This window comes from Pan paniscus, chromosome 5 (assembly GCF_029289425.2).
Source record: "Pan paniscus chromosome 5, NHGRI_mPanPan1-v2.0_pri, whole genome shotgun sequence".
Taxonomy (NCBI): Eukaryota; Metazoa; Chordata; class Mammalia; order Primates; family Hominidae; genus Pan; species Pan paniscus.
In genome coordinates this window covers 172289378-172317320 of record NC_073254.2, presented here as the reverse complement: position 1 = coordinate 172317320, position 27943 = coordinate 172289378, and the positions used below count along the sequence as shown (strand labels likewise).

Here is a 27943-nt window from a genome sequence, read left to right as displayed (position 1 = left end):
AAACAGAAGTTACACAGTCTCATGCTTGGTCCACCCTGGTGATAAAAATGAGAGAAACAGGCCAAGAGGGACTACAGAGGCCTGGACAGCTCCTGCTCCACATAAATGAGGCAATGTCTCCTCTGTTAGCATTACTTTAACAAAGACACAGGGCCCAGTGTTACCATACCTTGTGGTTTGCAAAACAAGCTAGGAATGTGAATTTTAATGAAATCTCTCTATCTTCATGAAGAGAGATTTTAAACAATTTAAAACATTGTATAAGCCACACTAAATGTGTGCAGGTCAGAGGCAGCCCACAGGCTGCCAGTTTGCAACCTTTGAGTTAGGAAGCTGTTACTGTAATGAGAACTTGAACCAAGGCTGTGGCCAGGATATGCATCGTTAGCACTCCATCCTCCCATAAGCAGTGGATGTTAAGGGGGAGGAGAAATCAGGAATAAATCCCAAGTTTACAGCTTAGGTGAGAAGACATTCCATTTATTGCAAGATGGAAAATACTTCATTGTTTTTTCCTAAATTGGTTCCTTTTGGAAATGTTGACTTTGAAGAGCCTACAGAATATGCATGAACATCTGGATATGTGAGTCTGGAGCTTATCAATTCACCAATATTGGCGAGTGAGTGGAAAACAAACTATAAAAGAGAAAGAGTGAATGACTTTAAAGCTGGGAGGAGAACAGAGAGATTTTTTAGAAAGTGTTTCCAGAAAGGGTTTGTCAGTGCTATTGAATGCTAGAGGTCTGGCAAGGGAAGGGATGAAAATTCATCATTTTTTGTCAAAGAGAAGAAGAAGCTTGTGAGAGCAAGCTCTGCAGTCATCAGGATCAAAGTCCAAACTGGAATTTAGAAGTGGATCGAGGGTGAGAAAGTCCCATGAAAATCACCCTTTCAGAAGTTGGATTATGAAATGAAAGGGAGGAAACAAAGAAATTAGGATGGAGCCTGTGTGTGCAAGTGCATTCACGTGTGACGATCCGTCACATTGTGAACTGTGGACTTTTTAGAAAATGTGATATCCTTCAAGAAAACAAATAAAAGAAACAGTGCGTGCAGGTGTTTTTGGATGGACGAGAGAAAGTCAACAAAGCCAGAGAGGATGTTAATAGACCAAGATCCTTGAAAAAGCAGTTTATGGGATTCTCAGAGTCTGTGGGAGAGTCAGGTTTAAGCAGTGAAACTGGAAAGCATAAGATAAGGGTGAGTGTGAATATACATAGACTTGAAAATTTGAGATGTTGCAGTATCTCCTTGACAGCTTGGATTGCATGTGTATGTGTGTGTGTGTGTGTGTGTTTGTGTGTGTATGTGTGTGTGTGTCAGTAACACACACACATGCATATATGACTCTGGATTGAGTCATGTGTGCGGTTTTCCAAGTGGATGAAGTAAAGGTTAAAAGAGCAAGAGAAACAAGAGTCTTGGCAAGAAAGGGGTTTAAGTAACTTTAGACATAACTACAAGTCCAACTGAGCGATGACAGCATGCAAGGGTGTGGAGGACTGAAGTGGGGTGGGAGTGAGTGAGGATCAATGGATCTAAACCTATTAAGGACATGAAGAGTAATCCACTCAAGACGGTGACAGGGTTAGGAATAAAGAGGAAGCAGTCTCCATGTTCCAATATCATCAATAAATGTTGGGGACTCATCTGGAGACCTCAGGAACAACAACAAAATGGGTAGAAGCTGTCATAGTCACTCAAATATTATTTCATATAATCCTCAATCCCACCCAAGGTTGGACCAATGAGTGAACCAGTGTGCAAGATATAAGTTATTTGCTCCAATTATATAGCTACACAAGAGGAGAATTTCGCTAGAATCTCAGCTGTCCCAGTCTGAATTCATTCTACCGCATGACACTGCTACATTTGTTTCTCAGACGGCTGGTGCCTTCTTCAATACTTTTTACCAATACATGATTCTCAATAAGACTCAGGTATTTTAAGCTGACATAATTCCCTTCAACAGTACAACTGCAAAAACAATGAACTTTATAATAGCAATTACTCCCCCAATTAAATTTCTACTGAAATACAGATAAATAACCATAGAAACAGTTAAAAACCATCTTTACTATATCTCTTGATATAGTAAATTTTATCAGTGCAAATAAAATATGTAATGTTACTTATAATAGGTTTAAAAAATTTGAAAGCATGATATTTCATCATTCACTTTGTTTTTCTTGTGTGTATACTTTGAGGAAATGCATAGAAAACCTTTATATTATTTGTTTCTTAGAGTAGTGGTAACTTCCCCATTACATTTTTCTTATTTAATACCAAAATATTTAAATTAATTCAGCAAATGATGAACCCACAGATAGTGAAGATCTGGCTGCATCTGTAGATTTAATTTTATTTAAGTCAAGTAGTTTTTAAATTATTTAAAACTTTAATGAATTCATTCGACAACATTTTAGGAACTAGATCATTAAGATTCTCTTTTTTTGCTATTCTAATCAACCTTTAAATACATGTGTACTGCTTAAATCCTTTGTATTTCCATTTAACAAACATAGAATAAGATTGAGTTTTGGCAACTTGAAATATTGGTAAAGTTGTTTTTTGATATATATAAACCAAAATTCTGAAACAATTACAGTGTGCTTTGATACAGTCTTTACATTTTTCTTGTCACAAGAGTTTACTAATTTACTAGTTTGTAGTGCTCCATGAAAGGTGTAGATCTGAAACCTTTCCTTGACATGACCAACAGTACCCAGAGCATATTAATCTAGACTTTGTCTTTTTGTTTAATTCAATACTGTGCTTTGCACTCACAGGACATTGCATATTACCAAGCCTTGTCTGCTGAGAGGTTGCAGACAGATGCTGCAAAAATTCACCCCAGCACATCCGCATCCCAGGAGTTCTATGAACCGGGATTGGAGCCATCCGCTACTGCCAAACTGGGTGATTTGCAGCGTTCTTGGGAAACCTTAAAGAATGTGGTAAGTCTTCAAGGTGGACTAGTTTATGCCCACCAGACACCAGTAACCTTAGTGATTGTCTTATGAAATACATGCAGAGAGTTTACACATCCAGTCCACAGTTGAGTACCCTATGTTGGGCCACAGAGGTAAAGCACTGAAGAAAGAAATGTTGTAATCTGAAAGATAAGGGGCTGGGAAGCATTTGGTAATATCCCTTTTCTGGTGTAGATCAGTGAGAAGCAGCGCACACTCTATGAAGCTTTGGAACGCCAGCAGAAGTACCAGGACTCCCTCCAGTCCATCTCTACGAAGATGGAGGCTATTGAGCTGAAACTCAGTGAGAGCCCAGAGCCTGGCAGGAGTCCAGAAAGCCAGATGGCTGAACATCAGGTACAAATAGCCATGACTTCAGTTTCCTGCTTGATTGAATAAGGCACTCTTGTGACTGGTTGGCCTGTCAGGCTTGTGTTTGAGACAGCCAGGTGACTTTTAAAAAATTTTTTAACCTTATCAGTTCTTCCAGAGTAAACAAGGGTCCTAATAGTGGTCATTTCTACTACTGATTCAGGGAGGGATCTGAGAAAAAGAGAGAGAGGGAGAGAGAGAGAGACATTCAGATCTTGAATCTAATTAAAGAAAGCTACATGCATTTATGTTGCTTTTTAACTTTGATTACACAAAATGTGTTTCCTTAGAGTTGCCAAGTTATTTTGATTTTGTTGTGAGCCACTGTTGTAAGAATAAAATATACTCCAAATCTACCTTTTCTCGATATTGTTGTTTTAAGAAACTTAGCCAGGGGGTGCCCCTCCATTATCACTTCAGAAAATACATCTCAGACTTCGTAAGTTCTAAGTCTCATCTTGTGATTGTCCCTGACTTAAATCATTTTTTAAAAGGTTAAACTAGGCAAAATATTAGCTTTACATGAAAAACAGAGATCATTACATTAATCTAATGCAGAAAGATAATGTTAAAAATGTGTCAATTTAAGATGCATGCTAAGAAATGTTCAGAAATTAAAGTCTGGTTAATACTTTAGCAGTCTAATGAGGTACGCTGTTAAAATTATATTTATTTTATATAACTGGGGTCTAAGGATACTGAGGCACACATTCTCCTACATATTCATCACCGTGATTAGGAAAATGCTGCCTGGCTGGGACAAGAACCCAGGAGCATGTGACAATCCTTCAGAAGGCAGGAGGAAAGAAAGATATTTTTAGATGTTAATTAAGAGCTATGAAAGCATGGCATGGTAAGCATGTTTATCAAAACAGGGTAACTTAACAGCTTTAGGAGTGAAACGTTGTACTTTGTCTTTCTTCTACTTTACATCTTTCTAGTTTTGGAAGCAGGATAACCTTGGAATAGACTGCTTGTTCATATGTGTAGTCAGATAAAGTTGCATTCTTTTGCAGTATATATCTTTCAGTATAACATAAAAATGAGAACATTTCATCTAGAGACAGCATATAGAGAAATAGTGGTTTCAGGTTTTTTACACTCTTGTGACTTCTGAAGATAGAGATCGAAGTGCATAGCGTCCATTTTTAGGCCTTATTTTGGTAAAAAACTACCTTCTGTAGGTCTTTCTGCTATCCCACAGTCACCCACCCTTAGCCACATTTGCAGAGGATGCTATGAAAGCACGAAATGAGAATTAACCCTTGTTATCCAAGACCAGACCAGTCAGGAGGACAGTCAGGGGCTTGGGGGACTATTCCAATGCCATTTACCTCTGAGCTTCCCCCATTTTATCACTAGACTGCTAGTCTCCCAAACCCCTTTCCTTTCTAAAGGGGCCTCAGTGTCTCCCAGTTCTCTTTAGCTGCTACTTCAGTTTTCTGTTGCCAGCGGCCACCTCTTTCTCATCTGAAGGGGTGTCCCTGTTGCTCCAGTGTGCTCCCCGTGGCTCCTAGGTCTTCCTTGCTCCTGCGGTTCTGTCTGTCCAGCTGTTCCCTGCACCTCTGCTTCACAGTACTGGAAGGAGCCAGAGAGCTTCCTTCAGGTTGCGTATGTGCTCCTCAGGCCAACCTCGATGGCTGTTCTGTAGGAGGCCCCGTTCTTTAAGCATTCAGAAGGAATATAGTGTAAATTATGCAAGGGCTGGATTAAAGTGCATTTGAGACTCACTTACTCAGATTATCAGATGACGATGTTGCAGAAAGTTTAAGTAGTTTGACCCTCTCTCCAGCTTCAGGACATCTCCACCTTTGTTCAAGCCCCCATTCTTGTGGCCCAGGAGGCTGCCCACAATTGCCAAAGACCCATCACTGGCTCCCACAATAGTTAGGAGCTGCATGAAAACAGGATACTGGTGGCCTGCTCTGCCCTTCCAGAGTTCGTACATGAGAATGCAAGTTAGCTTCCAATCAGCACCACCACCCTGTTGCTCAGGCATTAGGATGGAAACACACATAAACTGAATGTGGAGCAAAATGATGATTCCGTTCAAGGGATTTAATGGAGACAACTCAAAATTGCACATTAATTCTGAGAATTATAAATTAGAAGTGAATCTGTGACTTTTCTTGTCATTAAGGCCAACCACATGACTTTTTTTCCCTTTCTAAGTTGGTAGTAGTTGTACTAGCCATCACAGCAGTAAGGAGGTACAGCTAATTTAATGAAGATTACCAGTCATTGGGGCTTAATGGTTTATTAAGAGAGAAAATATATTAATGTTATGTTAATATATCATATTAATATAATTGTATATATTAATATATCAATATAATTGTATATATTAATATATCATATTAATATAATTGTATATATTAATATATCATATTAATATAATTAGAACATATTAATGTTCTAATGAGAGGGAAAGAAAATAGCAATAATGTAGAATTTAGTATATAATTTCATGTATCATCACATATTTCATCTGAGCTATTTTTGCTACCTTTTGCTGTCTGTGCCAGAAGTTCTACAAGTTCTGGAACACAGCTGCCTACATGAAAAGCTGGTGGTATCACAGTATCTAAATTTGTTCTTAGCTTCAGGAATGGTACTTTAAAAATTTCAAGCACTGTTATAGAATTACTATTTCTAAATTTCAACTGAATGGGTGTGAGGAAGTCCAGTATGGTTTTTTATATTTCCTAAAAATTAATAGAAATACTTTAGTTTTTATTTCTTTCCCAACACTCTCTTGGAAGTATTCATGTTTTTTTAAGGAGGTAACCTAATTCCTACATTTTTCCTTTAAACACTTGTCTAAACTACTGAATTTGTGTGGAATGCTGTGCCTTTCTGGTTATGCTCTCTAAATTGTCTTATAGATTTCTTTTTTTTGAGACAGAGTCTCACTCTGTTGCCCAGGCTGGAATGTAGTGACGTGATCTTGGCTCACTGCAACCTCGCCTCCCAGGTTCAAGTGATTCTCCTGCCTCAGCCTCCCGAGTAGCCGGAATTACAGGTGCTTGCCACCATGCTGGACTAATTTTTGTATTTTTAGTAGAGATGAGGTTTCACCATGTTGGCCAGGCTGGTCTCGAACTCCTGACCTCAGGTGATCCACTTACCTCGGCCTCCCAAAGTGCTGGGATTACAGGTGTGAGCCACCATGCTTGGCTATCTTACAGATTTCATTTTAAGGTTTGAATGCAGTTCATGAGCTGACTTGTGGCTGTTGTACTGACTGTTAAGCCCTCTGTCATTGCGACCTTATTATCATGGGCATCTGATGCTTTAGGGACATGTGTTGCCACACAAAGCTCAGTGATATATAGCGCACAGAGGTCTGTGGTTATTTTGTTTTGTTTTGTTTTTTCATATATGTAACAACTAAAATAGAATGTGAGAAGAACTGTGGTCTCTCATCTGATCTTGGAAGTTAAGCAGGGTTGGGCCTGGTTAGTACTTGGATGGGAGACTGCCCAGGAATACCAGGTTACTGTAGGCTTAAAAAAAAAAAAAAAAAAAAAAAAAAAAAAAAAAAAGGCTGGGCGCGGTAGCTCATGCCTGTAATCCCAGCACTTTGGGAGGCCAAGGCGGGCGGATCACGAGGTCAGGAGATCGCGACCATCCTGGCTAACACGGTGAAACCCCGTCTCTACTAAAAATACAAAAAATTAGCCAGGCATGGTGGTGGGCGCTTGTAGTCCCAGCTACTTGGGAGGCTGAGGCAGGAGAATGACGTGAACCTGGGAGGCGGAACTTGCAGTGAACCGAGATTGCGCCACCGCACTCCAGCCTGAGCGACAGAGCGAGACTCCGTCTCAAAAAATAAATAAATAAATAAATAAAATAGGAAACATTTCAGCCTGGCCAACATGCTGAAACCCCATCTCTACTAAAACTACAAAAATTAGCTGGGCATGGTGGTGCACACCTGTAGTCCCAGCTACTCAGGAGGCTGAGACAGCAGAATTGCTTGAACCTGGAAGGTGGAGGTTACAGTGAGCAGAGATGGCAGCTAGGTGACAGAGCAAGCTTCCATCCCCCTAAAACAAACAAACAAACAAAAACTTGTGTTCGTGTAGACAGTTCTGAAGGTCACATAAGGTCCGTGTTTCTTTTCACCCTTACTATTAAAGAGTTTTTATGTTAGAGAAGCTCATGGAACTTCTCTAAGCTATGTAAGTGTCATACACATGCCAAGTTTGCAATTACAAATCAGAAACCCAAAAGCATGCATTTCATCTCTTTCTCCTTATCTTGAATCATATATTGTCGGGTAGCTGCTGGCCACCAGCTCTTATACTCAGAGTTATGGGACTGAAGACATATTTGATGGCTAAATTTTTTTTAATTGAGGTGAAATTCACATAGCATAAAATTAACCATTTTAAATTGTACAATTTAGTGGTATTAGTACATTCACAATGTTGTACAACCACTGTCTCTCTCTGGTTCCAAAACATCTTTATGACCCCAAAAGAAAATCTCACGCCCCTGAGCCTGGCTGCTAGATCTTGAAGTTAAAAACTCTAGCTACCTTCCAAAAATGTCCAATCTTTAAGAGTAAACTCAAGCATGAGTGGAGAGGACTGTTTCTAACAAGATTTAAGTGGCTCACACCTGTAATCCCAGCACTTTGGGAGGCCAAGGCAGGTGGATCACTTGAGGTCAGGAGTTCAAGACCAGCCTGGCCAACATGGTGAAACCTTGTCTCTACTGAAAATACAAAAATTAGCTGGGCGTGGTGGTGCAGCCTGTAGTCCCAGCTACTTGAGAGGCTAAGGCAGAAGAATTGCTTGAACTCAGAGGGCGGAGGTTGCAGTGAGCTGAGATCGTGCCGCTGCACTCCAGCCTGGGCGACAGAGCGAGACTGTCTCCCAAAAAAATTAAAAAAAGATTTAAGTGAACAGTTCCAGATTTTCCTAATTCCTTTATTACTGACTGCAGAACATTCAGAGAGCTATTTAAGAACATTGTGAGTTTTAAATGGCAGCTGATACCTTCTGTGCGCACCTGGTTGGTCAAAGCCAATGAGATTTAATGAGGTAGTGCTGGTGAGAGTTACCAACACATCAAACAGAAAACAGAAATCTGCTTGTGGGCTACAGTTAGTGGAAAGTAGGTTAAATGAGATCTAACAAGGACTTTGAGGAGACAGAGTTTGAAAATTTGGAATGGCAACAGGAGTGGGTAGGAGGCACTATAAATGTAAGTGTGTGTGGAAAGGCACAGAAGAGAGGATGAGAATGAACACAGTGTGAAATTGTTAGGAGGCTCTTCTTGCTTGTACAGAAGGATCAGTGTAAAAAAAAAAAACAAAGACATAATAAGATCCATCTAATTATGGAGGAGCATTTAAAATCAAACCAAATATAGGTTTTATACTTTTAGCATTCAGGCACAAAACATTATTATGAAATAATGGAAAATAATTTACTGAAAGGAAGTTTTTGAATGTATAATACTTTGAATGTATAAAAAATAATTTGCATATATAATAAACAATATCAGTCTGTAAATTCATTGCAATCACGTTTTAAAAATTGCAGCAAGGTTTTTTGGTGGAGGTTGACAAGCTAATTCTAAAGTATACTGCATGCTGGGTGTGGTGGCTCATGCCTGTAATCCCAGCACTTTGGGAGGCTGAAGCGGGCAGATCACTTGAGCCTAGGAATTCAAGACCAGCCTGGCCAACATGGTGAAACCACATCTCTACTGAAAATACAAAAATTAGCTGGGTGTGGTGGTGCATGCCTATAATCCAAGCTACTCTGGAGGCTGAGGCAGGAGAATCACTTGAACCCGGGAGGCAGAGGTTGCAGTGAGCCAAGATCTTGCCACTGACTCCAGCACGGGCAACAGGGTGAGACTCTGTCTCAAAAATAGTAATAATAATAATAAAGTATGCTGCAAATGTGTGGGAAAATATATATTAAAAATGCCAGAAGTAAAGAATAACCAGGACAGTCTTGAAAAAGATTAATAAAGTTGAAAGATATATCCTACCAGATAGGGAGATTTATAAAGCTACAATAATTAAGATTGTGTGGTATTTGCACAAACAGCCAAATGGGTTGATGGAACAGAATTCGAGCCCGGAGCAGAATCACATTTATACAGACACTTGACTTGTGGCAAAGATTACACTGCAAAACAATGGGTGAAAAAAAAGAATTTTCACCTCTTTCTACACTGGACATGAAAATTAAGTTTATGTGGTTTGTAGATCTAAATGTGAAGTTATTACCAAAAAAAAAGTTTGAAAATAATACTTTAAAATATCTATGGTGAATGATCTTTTTAAAAAACATTCTAATCCATCACAGACGGATACTTTAGTAAAATTAAATCAAATGCTGCTTGGATGTCATAACTGTCAAATTACTATAAGAGTTTCTTAGCACTTGCTCTCAATATGTTTATCTCATCATAAGCCAGTAACAAACATTGTGCAGACTGTTATTATTCCGTGGACCACGCTTTGAGTAGCATTCTTACAGAATATAACCTATGAGAATGTATTCTATTTATGAGCTTGGATTAGGCAAAAGATTTCCTATATAGTACACCAAAAGCCCTAACAATAAAGGAAAATATTGATTCTATTAGACCAAGATAAAATTAAGAACTTCTTTCCATCAACAGATATTATTAAGGAAGTCTTTTCCCGTTAAGGGAAAACCATGCCTCAAAGTGGGAGCAGATTATTTGCTATATGCAGACCAAAAGAAACACAGGCACTCCTATCCAGAATATACAAACAACTCCATACAGCAATAAGAAAAGGAACAACTCTAGTGGAAAATGGGCAAAAGATTTTTAGCAGGCAGTCACAAAAGACACTCAATCTCATTAGTCATCGGGGAAATGGAAATTAAAATTACAATGAGATTCCACTATTAAACCCACTAGAAAAACTTAAAGTGAAAACAATTCACAACTAGGCGACAGTGGAATATGGTATAATGATAAAAATGGGTTAACTCTTTCTCCGTGCAACAAAATGAAAGGAGCCAGACACAGAGCAGTGCATCGTGTATGATTCCATTTCTATAAAGCTCAAATAAGGGCCAAAGTCCCCTGATATTTACAAGTTAACACAGTGGTGATTTTTGAAGACAGCAGTAGCAAGAAGGAGGAGGTCAAAAGAGCTTATAGAATCCTGGAAATGTTCCATTTCTTGATCTGGGTAGCAGCAGCATGGATATATATAGTTGGTGTGCTTATAATCTGTTCACTTTTCTAGATGTATATAATATTAATAGTTTATTTAAAAATTAATTGTCATGATGATATTTGATATTAGGGAAAGATAAGGGGTTTTTGCTGTTTAACATTGTGAGAGCCCACTCTGAGGAGGCACTGCACTTACAGTGAAGCCTCCAGTCCTGTGGAAAAGATAGGAATTATGCAAATAAGGGCACATTGGAAACTATGAAATGCTGGCAAATATAAAGCCTATGTTACTTTACTTGAAATCATAGTTGCTGCTCTGGTGATAGAGCCTGTTTTTCCAACTTCATTGGAATCCTAAATAACAATTTCTCCTGTGAAGATTCCATCTAAAGAGCAAGTCATAAAATATTCCAAAAAAGAGAAATAAAATCAAGTATAATTATGATAGACAGGAAAACAGGATGCTATGAGAGAGAATGATGGAGATTTTCTTAGGATTGGGTGGTCATGAAAGGCCTCTCTGAAGATATGACAATTAACCTAAGAGCAAAGGATGAGTAGAGCCATCTCACACAGAGCGGGAAGAGTTTTCCGCGTTGAGGGAACGGCATGTTCAAAGGCCCTGAAGCCAGGAAGTGACTGAAGTGGGGCCCTGGAGTGGCTGAAGAAGGCTGGAGTATGGTGAGCAAGAAGGGAGTGTGGCACACGAGGCAGGAAGAGTGAGACTACACGAGTGTAGTAACAAGTTTGATTTATTTCACAGCAAGAATCCAGTACATATTTCAAAGCAGGGGAGTGAGAGGACCTAATTGATATTTTCAAAAGGTTGCTGTAATTGCTTCATATAGACTGGACTGGAGCAACAAGAGTGTAAGCAGATAGACTCATTAGTAGACCATTATATAGCAACTCAATCGAGAGAGGAAGTTGACTTTGGCTTCAGGTGGGGGCAGTGGGGATATTCAGATATACAAGATATATTTTTGAGATAAAAGCCATTGGACTGGGTGATGGTTTGGATCTGGTGAGTGAAGGAGAGGAAGGTGTGAAAAGTGACTCCCAAGTCTCCAGCTTGAGCCATAATGAGAGGTGGTGGAAGACAGGCGGGGAAGCAGGATTAGACTTAACACTATGCAGACACCCGTGAACTAGGTAAGTTGAACACACAGCCTGAAACTTAGGGCAGGTGTCTGGGTTAGGGATGTACCTTTGGAAGTGCTCAGGATTAGAAAGCATTTGAAGTCTTGGGAATGGAAGACATCACCCGGGAGAGACCCTTATTTTTTAGAGTTTGGTAAATGAGAAAAATGAGTAGTGTGATGACATAGAAATAGGTTACAGGTTTCTCCCATCCTGTGAGAAACCATGTGAGTTTTGTACTAGAGTTCAATGCTGTTTCAGATTTGGGGAAAGCAATAAGTTAATGTGGGAAAATCATGTTGAGGAAGAAAGTAATACATTTTATTTTCAACGTTGTATTGGAGACTCTTAGAAATGATTGAGAAATGTGGTGGCTCATGCCTGTGATCCAGGCTGGAGGATTCCCTGAGGCCAGGAGTTTGAGACCAGCCTGGGCAACATAGCACGATCCTGTCTTTACAAAAAGTAAAAAAAAAAAAAAAAAAAAAAAATTACCAGGTGTGGTAGCACACACCTGTAGTCCCAGCTTCAAGCAGGAGGGCTGCTTGAGCCCAGGAGTTCAAGATTACAGTGAGCTGTGATCATACCACTGCATTCCAGCCTGAGTGACAGAGTGAGACTCTGTCTCTAAAAAATAAAAAATAAGTTGATATTACAGATGATCCTTGTATTACAGATGATCCTATTGAAAACTAGAAAGATTAATTAAGTTGTTCAAACTCACTTTGGTTAGTGATACGTACATAAAATCAGAAAAGTCCTGGCCTTTCATTTAGAAATGTAGGTGAGTAGGCTGCTATTTGTTGATTGATTAATGATTCCCAGGTGAAATCTCTTCCGCTAATCCCAATGGATGTGAGACTCAGCTAGTGCTAATGATCCCTCAGTGAAGAAATGAATACATGAGTGTGATTCCACAGTCTTTCCTCCAGGCATTGATGGATGAGATTCTCATGCTCCAGGATGAAATCAATGAGCTCCAGTCCTCTCTCGCAGAGGAGCTGGTATCCGAGTCTTGTGAGGCCGACCCCGCGGAGCAGCTGGCCTTGCAGTCCACGCTCACTGTCTTAGCCGAGCGAATGTCCACCATCAGGATGAAAGCCTCGGGGAAACGGCAGCTTTTGGAGGTAACCAATAACTCTAAAGTGGCCTCCTCACTTCTGAGTTAACTTTTAATGTTGTGTTACCAAGTATGTGGGTTACTTACGTATTTACATTTTCATTGCTTCCTTCTCCTAAGCTGGGATTGTGTTTCAAGAATGGTCTCCACGGCCGGGAGGGGTGGTTCACACCTGTAATCCCAGCACTTTGGGAGGCTGAGGCAGGTGAATCACGAGGTCAGGAGTTTGAAACCAGCCTGGCTAACATAGTGAAACCCTGTCTCTACTAAAAATACAAAAATGAGCCAGACATGGTGGCGTGTGCCTGTAGTCCCAGCTACTTGGGAGGCTGAGGCAGGAGAATCACTTGAGCCCGGGAGGCAGAGGTTGTGGTGAGCCAAGATTGCACCACTGCACTCCAGCCTGGGCAACAGAGCGAGACTCTGTCTCAAAAAAGCAAACAAACAAACAAACAAACAAAACAAAACAGTCTCCTGAATAGAGTACAGTCAGTGTGTAGCCATGAATATGTCCTTTGACTCCTTTCTGACTCATTTCAGGCGTGAAATATTGAGAATGTGGAAAGCAAATTCTTGGTAGACACGAGCCTTGTGAAGAATAATTGTAGAGGATTTGCATAATGGTTTGCTATGTTTACAAGACAGTATTTGATGGATGATATTACTAATACTATAAATAATAAATCCTACTTAGTCACTGTTAGCCAATTCATAGTAATTCATGAAAATACTCTTGCAATTCTGGTTCCCACATTACTTAATTTAAATATTATTTAATATAGAGACAAATTTGGGCAGCAGTAATATCTGTGTTAAAAATCAGCTGTCTTCCTTTTTTATTTGTTCTCTCGTAAATTCTTGGCCCTAAGCTTCTAGGCTACTCATATTGTTGCTCCTATAGTTTGGTTAGACTGGAGGCTCCCTAAAGACCTTTATAGTATCTATCATCTTGTATCTCTTAGCAGCTTCTCTGGCACATAATGGGTTCTCAATACATTTCTTATTATATGAACTGAATATTATTTTATTTAGCGCTAATTACACCATAATGCAATTAACCATGACCCTGTTGCTGGGTGTGTAGTCTCTCTCTAGTTTTACCTATTATATGATTAGTCAAATAATATATCCATATATTAGATTTGTGCAAAAGTAACGGCAAAAATCACAATTACTTCTGCACCAACCTAATACTTCTTGTATTAGAGAAATTTAAAGCCGATGTGTCTGCCCTACTTCTTAATTTCTATTTTAAATGGCTCAATAAAATTAATTTTAAAATAATAAAGTATTCATAAAATAATTTTTAAAATAAAGTATTTAGAGTATTTTAAAAGTTAACTTTTAATTCATTTATATTGTCCCCAGTAACTCTATGAAAAACTTGTGGGGGTTTCAAAATGAAGCGATTGACCTGGATTTTTTTTTTCAACATGAATTATTTGCAATCATTGAAAAACTCAGAGAGCTAACCTAGAAATTTGGATTTCTGCCTTTACTGGAGATGAAAGTTAACACTGGGCCACCCCTTCCCACAGGGATCAATTGCCTGAAACTGTATGTGGCTGCTGTTTTAGGCAGGCCGCATGTTTTTCAGTTTGCCACAGTCTCCATCACTCCCTACTCTTCCCAGAAATAGAGGTCCGGTGTCTACTGCCATTTACCAACCGCTTTATGCCATTGTTTTGTTCTAATCCTTGACTGATTTCCATCATTTCTATTACTGCCTGGTCCTATAGGTATGTTATTTGAGAATACCTTGTTCAACTCTAGGTACACATTAAAATCACTAGGGAGTCTTTTTAAAAATACCAATTTTGAGACTCACCCCTAGAAATTCTGATTGTTGTTCTGGGATGTGGCCTAAGCAAAGGAAATTTTTAAAAGTTTTACCAGTGATTCTTATGTACATCCAGGGCCTGGAACCATTGCTTTACTGTGTTAAATTCTCAAGATTTTACCTTAGCGTGATCTATGTTACCTTCTACTGAATTCAACAGGAGAAGTTGAATGATCAGCTGGAGGAACAAAGGCAGGAACAGGCCCTGCAGAGGTATCGCTGTGAAGCCGATGAGCTGGACAGCTGGCTCTTGAGTACCAAGGCCACTCTGGACACTGCGCTGAGTCCACCCAAGGAGCCCATGGACATGGAGGCCCAGCTTGTGGACTGCCAGGTACCAAAATGGTCTCAAAGGAATATGTCAACATCATGAAGCACATTTTTTTAAACTACAGAAAACATACTATAAAAAGGCTTGGTGTGGATATATGATTTTTCCCAACCCATAGACTTTATATATTTAAAGAATAGAAAAGTAATACATTATAAAAGCTTAAATGAAATCCAAACTTGGACTCACTTTTTGAAAAACATTGACCGCAGTGTCTCCGGCTTCCTAAAGGTCATGTTTAAAAACTGTAGATACCAAAATACCATAGTATCTATATTTAGTACTTATTAAGGAATACAAAGCCAATGGGGAGAATCAGTAGCAGTCAGTCAGACTGGAAATAAACACAACAGGAAGTATCTCTAGGTGCTCTGTTGCAATTTTGGTTATAATCCTGATATATTATTCGGAAAACTTTTCCAAGTGTCAGTTTTAGGCAAACAGGGAGACTGAAGATGGGAAGCCTGTCTTTTGGAGCAGAGAATGTGTTTTCCACCCATGTTAGGGCTCTAGGAATTACTGTGAGGAGTAATTGCATTAAAGTCTTTATTCTAATGCTATTTTCTTACCTCTTTATTATGGAATTTTTCAAAAATGCATATAAGTATAAAGAATAGATAATGAAGTCCCATATGCTTGTCATCAAACTTCAATGATGATCTTCATATTTGACTTCGCACATGGGTGAAGTATACCTTAAAAGCTTTTTCGTTTTATTAACTAGGAAATATCTAGAAAACCCTATCTAGTCTTCAGGGTTAAGTATCAATTTATACAACTTTGTATTCCTTTTTTTTGGACTCAGAGGAAATATGTGAAAATCATTACTTAGTGCACACTAACTTTTTTCTTAATTTACGGTACACCATTTTGGCTATTCTTATTTGTGATTTGAGATTCATAATATTGATCATTTTCATTCGGATTTTTTAATGCTTTGGGAAACTTATCTATGTGTATGCAAAGCACTGTTATTCTTTGCCATGATGATAGAGTTTAATTAGCCATATGCCAGTTTTTCTGCTCTTTATATCTTCTTTCTAATGTTTATTTTTTGAGAAGAAACATCTATTAGCCCATTGCCTTTTGGCACTTGAAGTTACCACCCAAACTAACATTTCAAAGTTATGTTTTATCATACTGCCACCTCTCTCTTGTGAAGATATCTGTTTTTATTGTAACGCATAAAGTCCATAAACCAGGTAATGTATTTCAATACTTTTCCAAAGTATTAAAATAGTGTTTTGACCATACTTTAAGACAGGGGTGTTCAATCTTTTGGCTTCCCTGGGCCACATTGGAAGAAGAAGAATTGTCTTGGTCCACACATAAAATACACTAGCACTAGATGATGAGCTTAAAAAAAAATTACAAAAAAAAAAATAACATTTTAAGAAAGTTTCTGAATTTGTGTTGGCCACATTCAAAGCTGTCCTGGGCCACATGCGGCCCATGGTCTGTGGGTTGGACAAGCTTACTTTAAGAAACTGGAAACATATTAAATCACACCAGAAAATAGTTTTTAAAAATCTAATATTAAAATACTACTTTAAATTAATTCAAATTTTAATTAGATTCAATTAAAATCTTACATATAAGCCAGCTAAAATCTTGTCAATTAAAATCTAATATGAATCCAGTTGCACACTAATTATAACGGTGACTATTACACAGAATTGGAACCACGTGATGTCCTTTGTGGGTCTGGGCACTTCATTTTTGTAGGCTGTTTCCCCCATGGAAGTGCTAAAAATTATGTTTTCAGTTTTACAATTGCTGTGGTACAAAGACTTGAATGATTCGGAATAGATTTGTTGTGATGTATTCCATATTATTATATTCAGTTTTTTTCTTTTGATTTTAAAAGAAATTAAAATCAAACATTTTCTTGGGGCTCTAAAAGCATCACAGACCCTCAGCACTGTACTTGCTGTGCCTAATGGTAAAATCAACCCTGCACAGAATTATGTTAATTTCTTAACAATAATCCTCAGGAAATCATCTTTTAATTCCTATTTTAATAAAAGTATTACTCTTCTACTTAGTTCTAGTTTTTTGGTTTGATGTTATATTCTTTTTTTTTTTTTTTTTTTTTGAGACAAGGTCTCACTTTGTCACCCAGGCTGGAGAGCAGTGATGCAACCTCAGCCCACTGCAGCCTTGACTTCCTGGGTTCAAGCAATTCTCCCACCTCAGCCCCGCAAGTGCGGGGAGTACAGGCACGTGCCACCACGCCTGGCTTATTTTTTTGTATTTTTTGGAGAGACGGGGTTTTGCTATGTTGCCCAGGCTGGTCTCAAACTCCTGAGCTCAAGCGATCTGCCTGCCTCGGCCTCCCAAAGTGCTGGGATTACAGGTGAGAGCCACCACACCCAGCCTGACTTTATATTCTTAATTTTGATTTTGTATAGGGAAATGAAGTATCTTTTCTCATTAACAAATTACTTTATTTAAAGAAGAAAGTACATTTCAAAGGGTGCAGAATTAATATAAAAACAATGATTTATGAGGAAAGTAAAACTTTTTTTTTGTTTTTTTTTTAGTCTTTTTTGTTTTTTGTTTTAAGTCTTATCTAGGAAGAAGAAAGGCTATTTTTCTTTTTCTCTAATTTAGTCTCCATTTTAGAGGAGACCTTGTCTCAAAAAAAAAGAAAAGAAAAGAAAAATTAAGAGGCTCAGGCAAATTTTTTATGGACCCCTAATACCATAACAGACAATTAAAAGTCACCAGACACAGTGACTCACACCTGTAATCCCAACACTTTTGGAAGGCTGAGGTGGGAGCATTGTCTGAGCCCAGGAGTTTGAGACCAGCCCAGGCAACAAAGTGAGACCTTGTTTCTGTTGAAAAAATAAAAAATTTAGCCAAGTGTGGTGGCACATGTCTGTGATCCCAGCTACATGGGAGGCTCAGGCAGGGGGATCCCTTGAACCCAGTAGATGGAGGCTGCAGTGAGCCATGTTCATGCCAATGCACTCCAGCCTGGGCAACAGAACAAGACCCTCCCTCAAAAAAAACAAAAACGAAAAAGGGCCAGGCGCAGTGGCTCACCCCTGTAATCCCAGCACTTTGGGAGGCCGAGGTGGGCGGATCATGAGGTCAGGAGATTGAGACCATCCTAGCTAACAAGGTGAAACCCCGTCTCTACTAAAAAACAAAACAGTAGCCGGGCATAGTGGTGGGCACCTGTAGTCCCAGCTACTCGGGAGGCTGAGGCAGGAGAATGGCGTGAACCTGGGAGGTGGAGCTTGCAGTGAGTCAAGATCGCTCCACTAAACTCCAGCCTGGGCGACAGAGTGAGATTCTGTCTAAAAAAATAAAAATAAATTTAAAAATATAAAAAAAAGCCTACAGACTACTCACTCGTCAAGGCCGTGGGAAAACTACAAAAAATCATGAAAGCCTGTCCGTTTCGTAAAAGACTCCAAAGGGCTGTATTTCACTGTGGGAAACAGTCTTTGCAGAGGCTGGGGAGGTGTGTGAGTTTCATTCTTATTTCTGTTGCTGCAGAATATGCTGGTGGAAATAGAGCAGAAGGTGGTGGCTTTATCAGAACTGTCAGTCCACAATGAGAACCTGCTGCTGGAGGGCAAAGCTCACACCAAGGACGAGGCCGAGCAGCTGGCTGGAAAGCTGAGAAGGCTCAAGGGGAGCCTGCTGGAGCTGCAGAGAGCCCTGCATGATAAGCAGCTCAACATGCAGGTGAGGGTTCCAGCCGCTGGCCCACAGCCGAAAGTTGGCACACTGTTCACGTGCTCCTTCTAAGGTTTGCCAGGTAAAGGAACAGGTTGGCAGTGACGCGTACTTGTGTGTGTACCTGCTTTACGCTGACATTTTAGCATGCAGCTTTAAGTTTACACTCTTGGACTTTGGCAAACATTTGCAAATAGATTTTGTTAGGACTACTAACAACAGCTGTTCAGCAGAGTGGTGGAGGCAAAAAGCACTCTGACATGAAAGTAACAATGAGAGGAGAGGAACTGGAGAGGGAAAGTAAAGGCTACTCCAGGAGTGTTGCTGTAAAGTGGTATATAGAGGAATGAGATAAGCTATAAGGAGAAGTGGGTCAAAGAAAATTTTATCTCTTTTTTTCTTTTACATTCATCACAATTTGAGTATTTCATTTTAAGATCAGAAAAATAATAAGTTTACACGTTGATGGAAATAACTCAATAGAGGAAAAGTTGGTGAAAAAGGAATGTGGGCAGGGCGCCGTGGCTCACGCCTGTAATCCCAGCACTTTGGGAGGCCGAGACAGGCAGATCACTTGAGGTCAGGAGTTCGAGACCAGACTGGCTAACATGGTGAAACCCCATCTCTGCTAAAAATACAAAAAAAAAAGAAAAAAAATTAGCTGGGCCTTGTGGTGGACACCTGTAATCTCAGTTACTTGGGAGACTGAGGCAGGAGAATTGCTTGAACCTGGGAGGTGGAGGTTTCAGTGAGCCGAGATTATATCACTGCACTCCAGTCTGGGCGACAGAGCAAGACTCTGTCTCATAACAAAAAAAAAAAAAAAAGAAGAAAAAGAAAAAGAAAAAGAAAAAGGAGTGTGATTGCAAGAACAATCTTCTTGTTGGGGAGGAAACGGATAGGATAAAAAGTACACAGGCCAGGTGCGCACACCTGTAATCCCAGCACTTTGGGAAGCCAAGGCTGGCAGATCATGAAGTCAGGAGATGGAGACCATCCTGGCTAACACGGTGAAACCCCGTTTCTAATAAAAATACAAAAAATTAGCCGGGCATAGTGGCGGGCGCCTGTAGTCCCAGCTACTTGGGAAGCTGAGGCAGGAGAATCTCCTGAACCTGAACCTGGGAGGCAGAGGTTACAGTGAGCTGAGATCGCACCACTGCACTCCAGCCTGGGAGACAGAGGGAGACGCTGTCTCAAAAAAAAAAAAAAAAAAAAAAAGAGTGCAGAGTTTGGTCTTCCCTACCCTTCTTGCTAAGTAAGCCAGGGACCAAATAGTTTAGAAGCCCATTAGCTGCCCCAACCCTATAAGCATCTGACGGTATCATCTGCTCCTTCTTGTGGCCTAATCCAAACTGTGCCTTCCTTTACCATTTACACCTTTCTCCTGCAATAATGGTTGAGACCAGGCCAATCTGTTCTCCAAGTAAAATGAGGAGGGAGGGAAAGCATCTATGTTGGAATACAAATACTGGTAGGAAGTAGGACATAAACATTGTTATGGAAACTTCATGGAAGTTCACTGTGATTGCTTCTGTTTTCTCAGTGTGAGGATGATTGTTAGGACTAACCTATGTATTTTTTTTTTTTTGGCTTTTTGCTGATGATATGATTATATGATATGGAAAACCAAACTTAATCAACTAAAAACTATTTAGAAGCAATGGAGAAATTTAGGAAGGTGACTGGCTTATTACAAAATATGAAGTTAGGTCATTGAAAAGCATAAAAGAATCCAACAAAAAATAAAAATTAAAAATTGAAGTCGACCGAGCACAGTGGCTCACGCCTGTATCCCCAGCAATTTGGGAGGCCAAGGCAGGTGGATCACCTGAGGTCGGGAGTTTGAGACCAGCCTGGCCAACATGGTGAAACCCCATCTCTACTAAAAATACAAAAATTAGCCGGGTGTGGTGGGGCATGCCTGTAATCCCAGCTGCTTGGGAAGCTGAGGCATGAGAACTGCTTGAACCTGGGAGGCAGAGGTTGAAGTGAGCCGAGATTGTGCCACTGTGCTCTAGCTTGGGCAACAGAGTGAAATTCTGTCTCAAAAAAAAAAAAAAAAAAAAAAAGTTGAGAATTTATAGTTTTTATATAGACAAAAAACAAGTTAGAGGAATAATGTAATATTCCACATAAAATTTTTAAAATGAAGAGTTTTGAGGGGTTATTAGTCTTATCATATATGTGTGTGGATTTTTTTTTTGGTTTTTTTTGAGACAGGGTCTTGCTCTGTTACCCAGGCTGGAGTTGCAGGGACGCAATCTCAGCTCATTGCAACCTCTGCCTCCCAGTCTCAAGTAATGCTCCCACCTCAGCCTCCCAAGTAGCTGGGACTATATGCGCGCACCACCATGCCCAGCTAATTTTTTTTATTTTTTATAGAGATGGAGGTCTCTCAATGTTGCCCAGGCTGGTCTTGAACTCCTGAGCACAGGCAATCCACCCACCTCAGCCTCCCAAAGTGCTGAGATTATAGGCGTGAGCTACCATGGCCAGCCAGTCTAATCATATATTAAAATACAATATTATAATAATTAAAATAGTTTGGTGTTGGCACAATAAATATGTGAACAGAAAATTAAACAAGAACTATTCCAGAAAGAGATTTGGTATATAAAGGAATTTGATAAATATTTTAGGTGGCATTACAAATCAGTGGACAAAATATGACTCACTCTGTAAATAATCACTTGAAACGTGATAAACTGTATTTTCTACCCCATACTTTACAGAAAAATGTATCACAGGTGGATCAAAGATTTAAATATAAAACTTAAGTCTGCAAGGTACTCAATGTATGATTTTTTTTTTAATCTTAGGATAGGGAAAACCTTTGCCAGTATACCCCAAACCCATAATTTTATAGCTTCTTTTAAACTAATACATGGGCAGGGCGTGGTGGCTTATGCCTGTAATCTTAGCAGTTTGGGAGGCTAAGAAGGGAGAATTGCTTGAGCCCAGAAATTCAAGACCAGCCTGGGTATCATAGCAAAACCCCATCTCTACAAATAATAAAAACATTAGCCGGGTGTGGTGGCACACACCTGTGGTCCCAGCTACTAAGGAAGCTGGGGTGGGAGAAGCTGGGAGGAGGTGGGAGAATCCCTTAAGCCCAGGTGGTTGAGGCTGCAGCGAGCTATGATTGTGCCACTGCACTGCAGCCTGGGTGACAGTGTGAGACGCCAACTAAAAAAATAAACAAATGGGCCATGGCTCCCACCTGTAATCCCAGCACTTTGGGAGGCTGAGGCGGGTGGATCACCTGAGGTCAGGAGTTCGAGACCAGCCTAGCCAACATAGTGAAACTCCGTCTCTACTAAAAGTACAAAATTAGCCAGGTGTGGTGGTGGGAACCTGTAATCCCAGCTACTCAGGAGGCTGAGGCAAGAGAATCACTTGAACCGAGGAGGCAGAGGTTGCAGTGAGCCGAGATCACGCCATTGCACTCCGCCTGGGCAACAGGAGTGAAACTCCATCTCAAAAATGAATAAGTAAATAAATAAATAAACAAATAAAAATGAAACTACTACACAAAAATAAAAAAGTTCTGTATGACCCCCCTCCCCCACCCCCAAAAAAGTAACCAAGTTGAAAGACATAGACAGGGAGGAATGAGTAACACAAAATAAAACAAAAGACATAGACAAACAGGGAAGAAACTATACAATTCACAAATCTTTTGTAAAACAATAAGGAAAGATCAAATAATAGAATATGGACAAAAGATATGAAGAGATAATTCACAGGAAAAGAAATACAAATGGACAATGAACATATGAAAAGACGTTTGAACTCTGTGTTGGGTAAATAGATGCAAATAAAAAATATAACTTTTCACTTGGATTTACACACTTGAAAATGCACATGCAATGTGACTTTGTAATTAAAGTCAAAAGAAAAGGTTACACATACTAAAACTGAACAGAAGTAGAATGATTTTCTAGCTGTAAAAGTAGACAGCAATTCACCTAGTTTTGTAAACAGCTATTATAGGTCTAATACATAATGCTTTCTTCTATTTTCAGTGGTGATCTCTGAATGAACTTAATTTCTAAAGAAGCTAAAATAAAGGGAAAGCCTTGAAAGTTTCCTAGGTAGGATAGCAATCATTTATAAAGCTCTTATTACTCCCTTGCCCCACCCTACCCCTAGAGGCAGGTAGTAAGGGAAGGGGTGGCCTGATCCTCACTCACAAGCACAAGAGGGATTAAACAAGGCAGGAACCACAAATTCCAAGGTCTAGTGGCCTGGGAAGGGCAAAACCAATGAGGGGAGCAGGCCCAGCCTGGCCCTTGGCAAGCTGGTCTCCTGTCTAAGAAGCAGCTGTTACTAAGCTCTAGCTATTATCACACAAGAATTTACAAGTGGCATTGCTGGATCTTCTAGTTTTTCAAGAGATAGGGAATGTGGATTTATTTCTAAAGCCTCCCAACTTTTAAACGTTGACATTTAAATCTAAAATTTTAAAATAATTTGTGTGCCAAAGAAAGCATATCCACAAGCCAGGATTGAAATCTGTTTATCTTTTTCCCATTCATTATTAACGAGGTGACCTGGGGCAAGAGCCTTAAATTTCCCACAACTTTCTTACGGATCAGTTTTCTCATCTGTAAAATATGGATAATAATATTTAACTTAAAAAAATTCTTTAGAACATGTGGAAAAAATAATCAAAAAGAAAAAAAAACAGTGAGGATTTAAATGCAAGTAATACAATAAATGCTCAAATTGCAGCAGTTAAAATAATTAATAACAATAACCAACTGTTTCCAAATCACATTCTTTGAGACGAAGAAGCTTCTGCTATGCTGAAAGGCCAGGCTTGAGACTTAGCGGGCTGGACTGAGCATGTACACACCACTGTGGTGTCCACACCCAGCAGATCCTGCCCAGGTCCACGGGAATTCTTTAAACTGAGTCAAGTCCTGACCCTGCCCACATTGGGTGAAGTGTAAATACAGAAAAATGTGGTAGTGTTTTACTACATGGAAATTGGTTACTGTTTATTTTTAAACTATCTATAAATTCCATCATCTTTCATCTAATGAAGTTCCCAGCATATAAAATATTATAGATCTTTTAAAATAATTAGAGCTTCCTGGAAGATTGTTTTTCCATCTGTGGGAAGAAAAGGAGCCCTGTTTACATTATTATTGCCATGAAAAGGATCATGTCCCTTTATGTAGAGAACTAAAAATAATTTGGAGTTAATCTGAAATTAACTAAAGTTAATTGCAGAAAACAAATCATCCATTAAATGCAGCCCTCAGCAATGTTAATGCCCTTTAATTGGGGCTTGGATGATTCAGGAGGGTTGGAATACCTTCCTAAGTCTGTAAGCACACCATTACTTAGTGCTACTGAAGCTGGGAGATGGTAATACCTCTTACCTCCATTCCTTTTAACTAATTTGACTTGCATGGGTATCAGTGAATGACTATGCTTTTTTGTTTCCTATCAAATAGACTGCTTCTCTATATGAAGATCTTAAGGGCATGTAGTTAGATCTCCTGAATTACGTGGTATCTTCATGAAGCTGGGTCTTTTTCACACATTATCATTCATTAAAAGAACAGAGAGATTGCCCCATAAAATAATAAAAAGCTTTATAAAGAAATGTTTTATTTAATGTTTAGCATTGCCCAGTCCTCATTCATCTTCCAAGGAATGTTCCTGGCAAAAGTGGTTACTGTTCTAGTATTTCCAAAATAAAGTTTATGTAGCCCCACCCAGTGGGGACTGGTGACAGAAACCACCTAACCTCCGCATTCCCTAGGTATGGCAGAAAACTGTTATCACACCTCAGAGAAAGTAATTACCATAATTACATTCCTTCTGGCTGCACCTTCTTATCCCCAGGGGAAAGAGAATGAAATTTGAACTGGATTCTTAATCATGGTTTGCTTCCTGTGGTCCAAGTCTTATGTTTCACAATGACTAAATCATTCAGAGAAAAATTCACTCACTGAAAAACTGAGTCTAACCGCATAGAATCTGAATGTATATCTGTGCATATAAAAGTGAGGAAGTTGTTAAGACCTAACATTTCGATTGTCAGTGTTCCAAATCCAAATTTGGTGTAAGGAACTTGAGCCAGCCTCTCTCAATCAGACCATAGTAACTGGCGTAGAAGAGCGTGTTGGGATCAGGGCTGGGAGAAGTTTCCAAGGGAGTCTTCAGGCCGGGCTCTGAAAAACAAATTTTTGCTGAAGAGAAAAGCAGAGAGGAAGTGGCCTGGATCCCACAAAAGCAAGTCAGCAGGTCATGGCCAGGGCCACCACATTGGCAGCTGGAGCAGCTCTGATGGGGACAACTTTCAGTCTCGTCCACTGATTTCTTGAGGCCATTTTCTATGGGTTCCTTTTGAACTGCTGTTTCAACTTTGCTTGGAAGAACCACGATCTTTTAGAACTTATTCTTAGAAGGTGGTGGATTCTTAGATGAGAGAGAATCTGTTTTCATGCAGAAAATCATGGGTTCCAGTTCTGGGAGAATGCCCATCCACCCAAACTTCCCATCTTTAGGAAAATCACTGCTTATCTTTGAGAAATTCCACGGAAGGTGGAGAATTTAGTGTCACTAGTCACCCATTCTGAAGGTCTTGCAAAATGCAACTAGCATATATTAGACCATTGCACTCCCGTTGTTATACCTAAACTGCAATCTCTGGCTGGATCATCTGAAAGGAAAGGAAGTACCTCTGAGCTCGGGTGGGCTCAGAATCTGGGAGAAAGTTTTATATACTATTACCTACAGGTTTTTACTGTTCATTTAGCTTCAAGCACTGACACCGCCTTGCAAAGATAAAGATAAAGTCTATTAGACAATTTAATCATGAGATTCTAATGAAAAAAAGAAGAAACAGAAAGGTAAACAGATCCCATCTATTTCCCTAAAATGGTGAGTATAAAACTCTGAAAGAAAGAGAGCGAGAGAAGGGTCTCTGTGGGCAGTTAGGTTGGATGAGCTGGAATGGCTGGGTCCCACGTTGTGCTCAGACATTGCAAAGAACAACCAGGGGCAGGGGAGCAGCAGCTCCAGAAATAGATGGCAGGAGGCTCCTCCGTGGAAGCAACCTGTAAAATATCCTTCCTCTGCCCCATGGTACGCCAGCCCCGCTGTCCTCTTCACTGCTCTGTTTTCTCTGAAATGGCAAATTTCTTTCACCTTAGGGTCTTTGTGCCAACTGTTCCCTGGGTCTGAATGCCCTCACTCTAGATCTTTGCAAGGCTGGTGGTCTCTCCTCATGCAGAGTGCAATTGTCTCTTCTAAAGATGCTTCCTTAGGCCTCCCTAAAACTTTCTATCCCATTATCTGTCTCTGTAGGCCTTATCATCAGCTCAGTTATCTTGTTCGTTTATAGTCTAACTCCCCGCCAGGGCCCTCATCTGGCTTCCAAAACACTCCCAGCTTCTAGAACAGTGTCTAGTGAGTGCTTAATAAGTAGTGAATGAGTTATATTGAAATTATAATTTATCCTTTGACAGATGAATCTATGTGAGTAGAAAAGCTCTCATTCAGAACTAATCCCATTTGATGGGCAACATTTTAGGGCCTTTCAAATTCCATTAGAATAATCAGGCAGGAAGGATCAACTCTTGCCTAGGTGCTGAGTCATTACTTTGGTCTTTCTCCTTTAGTCAGACTTTCTCCAAGCCAGCTTAGCAATGGGCCAGTTTCTGGTGATGGTGATGGAGGGAGTGAAGGGTACTTTTTCAGAGATCTCACCTTTAATAATCACACCACTGACCTCTCAAGGCTCAATTAAGCTTTGAATTTGTAAAATGGTAACCACATGTGCCCACAGTAAATGACTTTTTTTAATGTGCTAATTGATGGTTCTGAAAGAAAGACTCTTAAAGAGTTTTCATCTTTGAGTACGGTCTATTAATTATGTAGGTCAGTCTATAAATATTATCATATAAACAGCAGACTCTCAAAGATAGAGAATTCTAGGAATAATTTAAATCTATCGCCCTAGTAGGGTAGACACAGAAGGTTTACACAGACCAGTATCAGGGATGAGGCTTCCTGCCTAGTTCAGTGTCTTGGGACTTGAGTTACCTGTGGTGGAGGTGAGGCTCTGTGACATAGAGGTCAAGACCTGGTCTGTGAAAGGTGGAACAGAGGATGTCCGGCCGGCCTGGGAAACCCTTGTTTAGACTCCTTGCTTCTATGCTGCAGTACATTTTCTCCCATATGAACTGAGAATCAAGTTTAAGTTCTTACTGAATTCCAGAGAGTATGATGCCTTACAGAACAGTGAACTTTTTGCTTCTCAAAGACATTAAAATGTCTTTGATTAATAATCTTTTAGAAAAATTTTTAGGAAGATTATTCTAAAAATCTTTCATTGTCTGGACCTGGATTAGAGAAAGTGACATAGGGCAGGGTAATGCTTTCACGGGAGAGACACAATTATTGTGGGTAATGATCATTTGAGAAACAGTTTACCTTTGTGTGACTTAAACTCATCAAAGGATCTTGAGTTATGTTTTTGTGGAAAAAAATTCTGGAATATCTGATGACCACATTGGTCAGCTAAAAGACTAACCTCTAAATACATGGGTTTTCCCCTCAAACAGTTCTATGTGTGATTATCTGTTTCTTGTTCTTGCTCCTGCAAATGCCATAACTTAGATGGGTTTTGTGTTACTGTTTTTTTTAAAAAATGTGGTTTCACATCCCAGTGGAGCCACTTTGGTATCATTACATAGATCACACCAAAGTAGCCTTCTCTCCCCTTTGGTTAAGGTTTTCCGGTGTGTAGCATGACTTGATTTCTGCCTCGTTAAAAGCAGGGAACAGCACAGGAGAAGGAGGAGAGCGATGTTGACCTAACAGCCACGCAGAGCCCCGGCGTCCAGGAATGGCTGGCCCAAGCTCGCACCACATGGACCCAGCAGCGGCAGAGCAGTCTCCAGCAACAAAAAGTAAAGTGTTTCCTACCTCTCTCTAGCTTGCAGATCTGCCCAGGGAAGAACCTGAGAGGCATATTTCAGAAGGACAGACAAGTTGCTTCTGTACTAAAGAGAGCATCTCTTTATCTTCTCTTTGAATGAAGCAAGATGTGGGTGTTTCAGTATATTGACTCATGACCACTGGGATGATTGGTCATTTGAAAATCCAGTCTTTAAGAAAAGCTTGTGTTTAGGTTTACAAATAGTGTAACATGGCTCTCATCTTCTTTACCAGAGATACCTATTCTGTTTTCAGATTTGCCCTCTGAATCTATTTAATTTTAATATAAATCTCAGGAAAGCCTTTTGAGGTTTGGTGAAAGTGTAAGT

The 27943-nt window shown here is 39.7% G+C and overlaps 1 protein-coding gene across 21 annotated transcripts in view; it reads left to right on the top strand.

Moving 5' to 3' along the window:
* SYNE1 (spectrin repeat containing nuclear envelope protein 1) overlaps positions 1 to 27943 on the top strand; it is a 519329-nt gene that overhangs the window by 344787 nt on the left and 146599 nt on the right. For 13 of the 21 annotated variants that reach the window (XM_055114235.2, XM_034963099.3, XM_055114231.2 and 10 more), the window contains 6 exons: positions 2790 to 2957; positions 3168 to 3329; positions 12587 to 12793; positions 14787 to 14960; positions 18468 to 18659; positions 27452 to 27586. In XM_055114235.2, coding sequence (XP_054970210.2) covers positions 2790 to 2957; positions 3168 to 3329; positions 12587 to 12793; positions 14787 to 14960; positions 18468 to 18659; positions 27452 to 27586 — 1038 coding nt within the window. The remainder of the gene's footprint in view (positions 1 to 2789; positions 2958 to 3167; positions 3330 to 12586; positions 12794 to 14786; positions 14961 to 18467; positions 18660 to 27451; positions 27587 to 27943) is intronic. The other 8 variants (XM_055114240.2, XM_055114244.2, XM_008963896.5 and 5 more) reach the window with 3 other exon arrangements.